This window comes from Scleropages formosus, chromosome 1, assembly GCF_900964775.1.
Source record: "Scleropages formosus chromosome 1, fSclFor1.1, whole genome shotgun sequence".
NCBI classification, from domain to species: Eukaryota; Metazoa; Chordata; class Actinopteri; order Osteoglossiformes; family Osteoglossidae; genus Scleropages; species Scleropages formosus.
In genome coordinates, this window is record NC_041806.1 from 52,357,718 (window position 1) to 52,368,293 (window position 10,576).

At 45.6% G+C, this 10,576-nt stretch overlaps 1 protein-coding gene across 1 annotated transcript; it reads left to right on the forward strand.

Moving 5' to 3' along the window:
- Positions 1-1,364: 1,364 nt before the first annotated feature.
- On the forward strand, positions 1,365-10,243 carry rnf103 (ring finger protein 103). Its single transcript, XM_018730418.1, has 4 exons — positions 1,365-1,663; positions 2,923-3,065; positions 6,284-6,399; positions 7,648-10,243. The coding sequence occupies exons 1-4, from the start codon at positions 1,438-1,440 to the stop codon at positions 9,119-9,121; spliced, it is 1,959 nt and encodes a 652-aa protein (XP_018585934.1). The 5' UTR covers positions 1,365-1,437; the 3' UTR covers positions 9,122-10,243.
- Positions 10,244-10,576: the final 333 nt, after the last annotated feature.

Here is a 10,576-nt window from a genome sequence, read left to right on the forward strand (position 1 = left end):
TTTCCAGCGGAGTAAAGCGAGGGGTGATTTAAAAAAAAAGTCTGCTTCCGGTATCACGGCCGGATGTGTAAATTTCAAAATAAAAGTCCCCACGACACGGCGATTTACGTAAGTGTAACGTTCACTGAAATTAGGTGAGTTTAGAAGAAGAAGCGCTAAAACTAGACTCTGTAACAATAAATTGTTACATTTACGTAGAGGAAGTAAGTATTAACTTAAGACGATTTACCTGCAGTGCACTGAATTCATATCTAAATAGATATGCTGATTTATTAACATTATTTTGGTGAAGTCGTCAAAATCAGTATCTTATTATCCATTACTTAATTATTATTGTGAGTCATGAGCATTTGCTGTCTGTTACAATGAAGATTATACTACAAACAGTTCATCTGGGGGGTGTGGTGGCACAGCGGGTTTGGCTGGTGCCTGCTGTGTGGCAAGCCTGGGGCTCAAGCCCTGCCTGGGCTGGGGTGCCCTGCGATGGACCAGCGTCCCGCCCTGGGCGTGTCCCCTCCCCTCCCCTTGGGACAAGCGGTTGTTGACATTGGTTGACAGTTCATCTGATGCCGGTCATCATGCTACTTCTGCCGAAGCTGCGCTGGTTTAGGGCAACACAACTACACTGTCGTATATATTTCATTATCACTTTCCACAGTAAACGAACAGAGCGTGAATGTTATTCATTATTAGCACTATATGAGACAATTTTTTGCTGGTGACAATGTTTCGAAGTGGCACATTTCTTCCAACGCCCATTTCGCCCTGTTGCAGTTAAACCTCCAGTCGCTAGATGGCGACACGGGACTCCGCCGCTGAACAGGAGTACAGAAGAAGAGCGGCGAGACGTCACTTTGTTATGCGGACCAGCTGATCTGACAGGCGAGGCGAGGCGAGTTGAGCTGACGTCACCGCGCCACAACAGCAACATCAACAGTGTGTCGTTTTCGGTGATGTTGTTGCGGGCGGCGAGAAGGCGGCAGCGCGGCGCGGCGACGGCGGAAACATGCGCTTTAAAATAAAAGACGAGCGCTAAGAAGCCGGGCGGGAGGGAGGCGAAGAAAGGGGGCCGTGAAGAAGAAACGCTGCGCTCGTTATCTGCGCCGTCAACACAACTCTTGGAAAATGGTGGACAGGAGGAGGAGGCAGGGAGCTCGCGCTTGGCCCCGAGCCTGAGGCCTCGCGTCGCGGCCGCGCGGAACGGGAGCGGGACAAAGTGGGCAGTTGAGTTGGGTCGCGAATGAGGGGCTCGAGTGGCGAAGAACGAGAAGAAGAGCCGTGGTGAAATAAACGAGGGACGGAGAGGAGAGCAGAGAGGGGAGAGGAGCGGAGCGGAGCGTGTCGCTGACACTCACACTCACTCACTCACTCACTCACTCACTCACTCACACACTCTCTCTCTCACACACACTCACTCTCACACTCTGACACGGGAAGATGTGGCTCAGGCTCTTCTTCCTGCTCCTCTACTTGGTGCTGCTCTTCCTGCTGGCCCGCTTCTTCGAGGCCATCGTGTGGTACGAGACGGGCATCCTGGCCACGCAGCTCGTGGACCCCGTGACGCTGAGCTTCCGCAAGCTGAAGACCATCCTGGAGTGCCGGGGCCTCGCCTACTCGGGGCTCCCCGAGAAGAAGGACGTGCGGGAGCTCGTGGAGAGATCAGGTGTGCCGCTGGCTGCACGAAGGAGCTCGCGTCGCCTCCCTGCTCCTGGCTGCCGTGGCGCGGGAGCATCGTCTTCGCCGTCGTCTCCGCCGCACCGCTGCGGGAAAGCGGCGTCGGTGTGCTCCCTTACGGAAGTGCGCCTCATGCTAGTGTTTGTGGTCCGGCGTGGCGTTATTGGTCAGTCCTGCGTGGTGCGGTTTGGGTTAGAGCTGCCGCCTTTGGGCCCGAAGGTTGCGGGTTCGAATCCCACCTCCGGCTGTACTGTAGTACCCCTGAGTGAGGTACTTCCCCGAAACTGCTCCAGTGAAAATTACCCAGCTGTACAAATGGTTGGTTGGACCGGGTCCTGCTCTTCAGTGGGTCTGGGGTTCGAGTCCCGCTTGGGATGCCTTGCGACGGACTGGCGTCCCGTCCTGGGTGTGTCCCCTCCCCCTCCGGCCTTACGCCCCGTGTTGCCGGGTAAATTGCATCGCAAATGGGTAAATAAATGTTTTAAAAAAAAAAAAAAAAGTACCATATGTTCTATCAAAATCCATAGGCTTCCGCGGTTAGAGTCAACTGACTGGATGTTTTGTTCTTCTGGATTAAACCACGCGTGGGACATTGGTTCCAACGTTTCGCTTCTCTTGCTGGAAGCATCGTCAGGGTGTGACCACATCTTGCAGAGGTTAAATGTGAAATGGCGTGTTTGATGAGGGCGGGTGTATTTATGGGCAGGAACGGCGTCGGAGGTCCGTACGTTCTCTTACTCCTGTAATGTAACGCAAATGTTCATATGTATCTCAAAAAAAGAAGTTATTACTAGGAAGGTGATGAGGAATCGTCGATTTACGGAGAAATTTTTCTGCAGCTACTCGTGTGATGAACATCGGTTCGTATGGCGGAAAGAAACAAACTACACTTAAGAATCACACATCTAAGTGTCTCTTTCTGCTAATGTAATGAACACATTGTATTTTCTGTGAGATGTTCGTCGCTTTGAAGGAAAGTGATACATGAATAAATATAAATGTTGTGCTCGGTGCCCTTTCGTAAGGCTTTATAGTGCACGTTTTTGCAAATTTCACCCTGGTGCAGTTAAAATGATGTTACCCCAGTAAAGGCTGTGCTCTCATGTACTTTAGAAATACATGGCATTTAGCTATCGGGTATTTGAAGATGGATAAATCTGCATTTGGGAATAAATTTGGGAAAATAATTTGTCTCGTGTAGCAAATAAAGGAGGATTTTATGGATGTCGCTGCGCAAATCTGCTGCAGGCTCGGTGATGAAAGGCGAGTTGTACTCGGCCCTGAAGAACGCCGAGGAGCAGGCAGAGTCAACCTCCAGCACGAGCTTCAGCGGGGAAGTGCACTTCTACGAGCTGGTGGAGGACACCAAGGACGGCATCTGGTTGGTGCAGGTAAAAGTGCTTTTAACCTGTTTTCGCAGATTCTCACTGTTGAACCAGTTTTTTTTTTTTTTCTTGCTGTCATTGTACACAAGAGACCCATGGAGTTAGTTTGTATATTTACACTGTGGACGATTTTGTCTCCAGTTCCCCGAAACACATCTTTGGACTGTGGGAGGAAACCAGAGCACCCTGAGGAAACCCAAATTTAAACATTTTCATTAACTTTCAGCACATTACAATTAAAGCTTATTTAAAATGACTGAAAATATAAAAATGTTGTCTCCACACACTCCTCTTCCATGCCACATGCTGACTCTTTCATCCAGTAGATATGGGCAACGTTGTTCTTCTTGTTATTGATCAGAAGCACTCAGGAACGCTAGATGTGATCTGAGATGAACACCCTGGAATCGAGTTGAATTAAAGCAGTCCTACTTTCACTCAGCAACAAACAAGAGTTTTTACAAAAAATAATGGCAAAGAAATTGAAAAGAAAAAAATTGAATAAACCTAAAACATTAGCATCTCTGACAATTTGTAACAGAAGGATTTTTTTTTTTTTTTTTTTCCCCCCCACACATTCATATTTATCTGGCACTTCCCCAAAGCGAACTACAATCTTAAGATACTTTTACAATTACTTACCCATTTATACAGCCAGCTAGCTTTTAGTGGAGCAATTTAGGGTAAGTACCCTGCTCAAGCATATTATAGCTGGAAGTGGGATTCAAACCTACAACCTTTGGGTCCAATGGCAGCAGCACTAAACACTGCACCACCTGCTGCCTGATGTTAAAATAATAATTATAGTACAAATATAATGCAGTTTTTCTATTTTCATGCTGCATCTTAATTTTCATTTTTGTTTCTGAATCTTTGGCTTTTTCTTTTCAGCACCACCAGAACACTCAGTTTTCCCCTTGCTGGACATTTCTCACGAGAAGTGACTTGAAGAGAATCACAGATGAAAAGCTTTGTAGACAAAACTCAGTCGCTGCCAGACACCCAAACACTGAGACCCAAGCAGTAACAGATATGGGTCCCTTGGCGCAGTGCAGCCAGCCAGTGTTATCGTACAGCAGGTGGAACGGTTGCCATTAGATGTTACGACCAAACGTGGGACTAAGTCCGGATTGTCGTAAGTTGCGTGTGTTGTAACTTGAGGACTGGCCGTATTGAGCGTAGAGAAACCAGAAGATGGTGTTAAAGAGGGCAGGATTATGCACAAAAAGAGAAAAATGTACTTAATGATGTCATTTGCGGGAAAGGTACGTCCCCATGAACGCAGCATTCAGAGCGTTAGAAAACAACAGAGGGCGCCGTCTCCCCTGGAGGGTGGGCGAGGGCAGCGGCCTCCTCCTTGCCCTCCTGCTCCTGCTCCTGCTCCTGCTCCTGCTCCTGCTCCTGCTCCTCTCTGGCTCCCGAGCACATCTGGACATGCCAGCTCCTCAGCTTTCTCATGCAGACCTGCGTCACACGCCTTTCTCATTTGTGCACAACCAGTGGCTCGTGCTCTTAATATTAAAACAAATCGCAATCGAAGCGCGTGCGAGTGGCGGTGAGACCTGTGGTGGTATTTCAGACGCACCGATGCAGCGCCCAAGTGGAGATTCCAGCCCCTCTGGAATTCTGCAAGTGTAAACATTTGCTGTGAAGGCTGCCTTTTGGACAAAGGGAAGAGTAGATTGCAGATGAAAGGCCTTTTATGTAAAAGCTTTTGTTGGAAACCTTTTTTAGAGCCTCCGTTTACTTCGTGTTGCTCATATGTTCTACTGTATATTTACGTTACATTTACACGTATTTATTTAGCTGACGCTTTTCTCCAAAGCGACTTCCAGTGAACTCTATGTAGTGTTATCAGCCCACACACCTTATTCACCGCAGTGACTTACACTGTTAGATGCATTCCTTACAATGGGTTACTCATCCATACATCATTGGAACACACTCTCTGTATATATGCCTTTATGATTTTTGCAGCTACAGCATATATACGTTTTTTAATATGCTTTTTTATGTTGTTTTTTCCATCAATTTAGGGTGAGCATTTCTTTAAATTTTTTTCTTGTCATCCAGTGTTTTTTAATGTTGTATTTCCTTTTGATTTCATATTTTACTTGGGGTTGTTGTCGAACGTTTAAGTTGCAGGTTTTCAAAGATACGGATATTTTTCAGTTGGTCTTTTTTCAGTTGTATTTTCTTTACTATTGTCAAAAATGTTGCTTGTTGCCAAGCGAACGAAACCTGCGTTTCCGCATCCAGGGCTAGTAAAAGGTGCTCAGACAGAAGCGTGGGGTCAGATTACATGTAGTCTTCAACTTGTGCCTGGATTCAGCTGTGATGGCCTTGTTGCAAGTTGACCGTTTCATAAGTTGTAAATCCCCTTATACTTTGTATTTAAACCGTAAGGATATGTAAACGTGCGAATGCTGTGTTGTTACAATAATACTAATATACAGTAATAATTTAAATATAATTCAGTGTTATATTTTCCTCCTGCCCCATTAATATTTTTTTTTTTGAAAACAAACGCTGTTACTGACAGAGTGAATAAGAGATATGGTGTCACGGTAGTGCGGAGAGCCAATGTTCTCGTGCAGCAGATGGAGCAGTCTTCTTTAGGCGTTATGACCAAACGTTGGGACTCACATTTATGACTGTTGGGATGGCCGCTGTCAGTCGTACATGTCAGGAGTCGGGGTCTACCCATAATTCGTCTTTCTTCAGTATTGTCTACAGTTTGTCTCGTGTTACTGAGTGTTGGTGATCAATAAGAAGATGACACATTGTGCATGTTTGTGGGGTAAATCAGTCATCACTGAACAGGGTTTTTGGAAACAACACAGTTTTGTTTTCATTTTTTGTTTTACTGTAGCTCAAGTTTAAGAAACATGTTAAAATAAGCATTGCAGCATATTTTTGATTATAGCTATATCCAAGACTTTTACAGAATCTATCCTACGAAAAAATATCCTTTGATTTTTTTTTTTTTTTTTTTTTTTTTTTCCCCCCCCCCACTAGTTGTAGGATGGCATGAAAATACATGATTTCATGTGCCTGTTTGTGGAATATTCACTGAAGGTCTGTACTCAGTGGTGACTCTGTCTATCTGTCTATTTTCAATCCACCTCATTCTCTAGGCTGACACTACTCTTGGAAGATTTTATATTGTCTGTGTTTTTTCGTTAAAAAATGTTTTCGTATTGACAAATCAATCATTTCTACAGGTTGTAGCCAAAGACAGAGACCCTCTGCTGAGCAAATCCAACTGGGGGAAGATGGTCCAAAAGGTGTCCAAGTTTGGGATCAGGACTGGAACCTTCAACTGCTCCAGTGACCCCAGGTGAGGCAGTTGTTTATTAGTGTTCCTCTCAATTACAGATGAGCTACAGTAATAAGGTAAACGGTGATGTTGGAACAGCTTCTCTAGCAAAATGATGTCATTTGAATTATAAGCTCACTACGGGTTAAAAGAGTAATCATTACAATTCTTAATATAGATGTTGTCTTTGTTTGAAATTACAAATTGAGGATGAATAATAAATTTGTGCTTTTGTGCTCTGCAGTGTAGCAGTCAACCGATTAGACTTGAACAAAATAGCTGTCCCAACATATCAGCATGAAACAGTTAAATGAAACTGACAAAATTAAGCTAAATGAACAATAATTTAATAAGTAATGATAAGTAATTACCTGTTCACTGTATGGAAATGAACAAGAAGTTTGTATCTGTCTTTCTATGTAGCGCAAAATAGTTATACGGCGAGTTTCGGTGAGCAATTTCAAACTCAATTTTATATAAGCTTATTGAAACGGAAGGTTTGCTCACCCCCCCTTAGTATTTCAGTTACATTAGCAAATTTCTCCAGGCTGACACCAGCTCTTTGTATTTAATGCTGGGGTTCCTAAACTAAGAGTCCGTGGAGCCCCCAGGATTCTCTGCAGTGCAGGATAACTTTGAAAATATCACAAAAGTAAAAGTTAAAAATGATATAAAAACATCTATGCCATAATCCTTTGTGAGGTTTCAATACTGTAAGGTGAGTGAGTGCAAAAATTTTTCTTTGGTTTTATTTATGGGCATTTTTGTATGAGGAGCCCTTACCTTTGATCAGATTCTGGCCATGGCCCAGAAAAGGTTAAGAACTTCTGGTGTAATGCTTTGCTCCGCGTTACATCTAAATGATTTTTACCAGTTTTCAGAACAAGCAAGCATTAGAAATACAATTTCCAGTACAAATTTACACAGCTGGAGTAACTCAGGGCAGCTGAATTTGTTCAGGGTGCTAACGTGGAAGCGGGGGATCGAACCCAGTACCTGAACTCAGAACCTTGACTGTAACGACTACACCACCTGCTGCCCCTTGTACAGATTATTTTTCAGAGACAGTCTTAATACTGGTGTTTTTTAATCATTCGTTGTGAGAATTGAAGACAGTTTTGATCTTCAGTGGGCAAACTGTGCAATATTATTCAGTGTTGACTATTTGACACCTGTTGACTTACTGTTGAAAATATCAGTGGTTATTGTTTTTCAGAAAGGTATCTGTCACTGTTGTTCAGATTCGAAATCAAACCCTTGTCTGTGCAGGTACTGTCGTAGGCGCGGCTGGTTGAAGTCGACCCTCATCATGTCTGTGCCTCAAACTAATACTTCCAAAGGGAAGGTGATGCTGAAGGAGTACAACGGGAGCCGCATCGAAACGGAGCACATCTTCAAGTGGATGACCACGCACGTGGCTTCGCGGATCAAAATCATTCGCCTGCCGCAGCAGCTGCGACAGGAGTGGAACAGGAGTGACCAGTACGCCGTGAAAATGTTCCTCTTTGCCAAGTTGGCCCAGCCTCCGGCCTTCTTCTCAGCGCTCAGCGTCAAGTTCACCGGTCGCATTGAGTTCATCTTCGTAGATGTGCAGAACTGGGACAATGACAGCTGCATGGAGGATGTTGGCGTTCACCAAGTTCCTTCCTACATCTTCAAGACCCCAGAAGGTACTTACAGGTATGGGAACAGCACAGGAGAGTTCATCTCCCTTCATGCCATGGACACCTTTTTGCGCTCTGTGCAGCCAGAGGTCAACGATCTTTTCCTACTGAGCTTGGTCATGGTGAACCTCATGGCCTGGATGGACCTGTTCATAACACAGGGTGCCACTATCAAGCGCTTTGTGGCCCTTATAAGTACACTTGGGACGTACAACTCCCTGCTTATCATCTCTTGGCTGCCCATCCTGGGGTTTCTGCAGCTGCCGTACCTGGACAGCTTCTACGAGTACAGCCTCAAGCTGCTGCGATACGCCGACACCACTACGATCGCCTCCTGGGTCAGGGCGGACTGGACCTTTTACTCTTCGCACCCCGCACTCTTCCTGAGCACCTACCTGGGCCACGGACTTCTCATCGACTACTTTGAGAAGAAGAGGCGGCGCAACAGCGACGACGAGCTCAACGCCAACAACCTAGAGTGGCTCTCGAGCCTGTGGGACTGGTATGCCAGCTATCTCATCCACCCCATTGCTTCTTTACACCATTTCAATGAGTCTGACTTCGATGAAGACCCCAGTCTGCTCCTGCAGAGGCTGGCCTTCCCCGATCTCTGGCTCCGCCCGCTCGTTCCCACCGATTACATCAAGAACCTCTCCACCTGGCGTTTCCGGTGCGCCGCGTGCCCCGCGAAGGAGGTGAGCGGCGAAGGCGAGCGGAGGTGTTGCGGTGACACCGGCGCACAACCACCGGAGGATCCACCTTACAGCGACCACCATGGTACAGACACTGAGCTCACATCTCACCGAACGTGTGTCTGCTCGAATCCGGCTGGCTCCGCCGGGGAGGCCGACTGGTCCTCTTGGCCCTGCGACATGCTCCAGTGCACCGAGTGCGTCGTGTGCTTGGAGAACTTTGAGAACGGTTGCCTCATCATGGGACTGCCGTGTAGCCACGTGTTCCACCAGCAGTGCATCGTGGTCTGGCTGTCCGGCGGGAGACATTGCTGCCCCGTGTGCCGGTGGCCGCCTTACAAGAAAAAAGGAGATCGATCAGACCACATAGCAAACGTGCAAGGATGACATGTATGAGGGTAGGGTCAGGTGAGGTAAGGTGAGGTCAGGTGAGGTTTGGTGCTGCGTGTGCACACTGGCAGGGAACCAGCTACCTGTGCCTGACTTGCTCTAGGTCTTCACGTGTCAGTTTTGGTCCGTAGAACTTTGTTGTTAGACTTGTTTTTGTGATTCGAATCATAATTACACACTGGGCAGGTGAGTTGGTATGAGAAACAGGTAGGTAATATTACATTAATATTAATTTTGGTAAACTTTTAAGTTTGGTTGCCTTGATCATTTTAAAGAAGAAATTATTTCAGATAAAACGCTCATGTACTAAAACTCGTTCATTCGAAGCTAAAAGTACCAGCTGAGGATGTTTGAGGAGGAGTGTGTATCAAATGTTAAATGCCATAAACATGCAATTAAACGTTTAGAAATGCTTGCAAACAAAGGGGTTCTTTTTCCAAGTTACTGTCCTTGTATTTGGACCTGTTTCTGTTGGCCTCCTGTCTCCATGGTGGTGGATGTAGTTTTAACCCTGGAAGCACAAGGATCATAACATAAAAGTTATGAGATTTTTTTGCCTCAGTCCTTTATTGTGGCAGTTTCTGGTATTTTTATTTTTGGTTTTGCTATTTTTGATGCTGTGGGTCTCTTTATAAGTCTGCGTTTTGAACCAGGGCTGGGATGCACGTCCTCTGTCCTGACCTACAGCTGGGGCAGCGGGGTGAGGCTCAGCGGTACCTTGGCGACAGGAGGGGATGGAAGAGCTGAAAATTGGTCCCTATAAATATACTCGGCTTATTATGCAGCTACTTTCAGTGTGTTGTTATTGTGTTTTACCATTACATTATGTGCTCGGTCATCTCCCTTTGCTCCTTGTACAGAAATGTTCCTTCCTGGCTTCTGCAGATCAGTGCAAAGCTGAGTTTTCCTTCCTGTATATCGCTGAATGCACAGCGACAAGGAGGGATCGGCATACTGAACACTGACACAGAAGGGCGGTGGTTCTAGTAGAGGGCGACACCCACAAGACGTATGACTGCAGAAGGAACCAAATCAACACACTAACTTATGTTTCATCTTATTTATTCACCTTAATATTTAAATTTCATAGCTTGACCCTGAAAAAATAAAAAATACTAAGTGTGCAAATTTTATATTGTTTGTATATTTTTATTCTTTTGTTCTGGTCAGGTTTCCCTATAGTGTGTGATTGACACAGAGAGAGTGTGTTCCACCGATGTATGGATGAGTAAGTAGTGTATCTAGCAGTGTAAGTCACCGCGGTGAGTAAGGTGTGTGGGCTGATAGCACTACATAGAGTTCATTGGGAGTCGCTTTGGAGAAAAGCGTCTGCTAAGTGAATAAATGTAACTGGTCCTTTAATGTACTTATTTTATGCCAAAGTTAACCTTAAATCTTTTCGATAAAATTTCCTGCACTGTAGGAGTAAACATGCAGTACGGTGAAGTCATG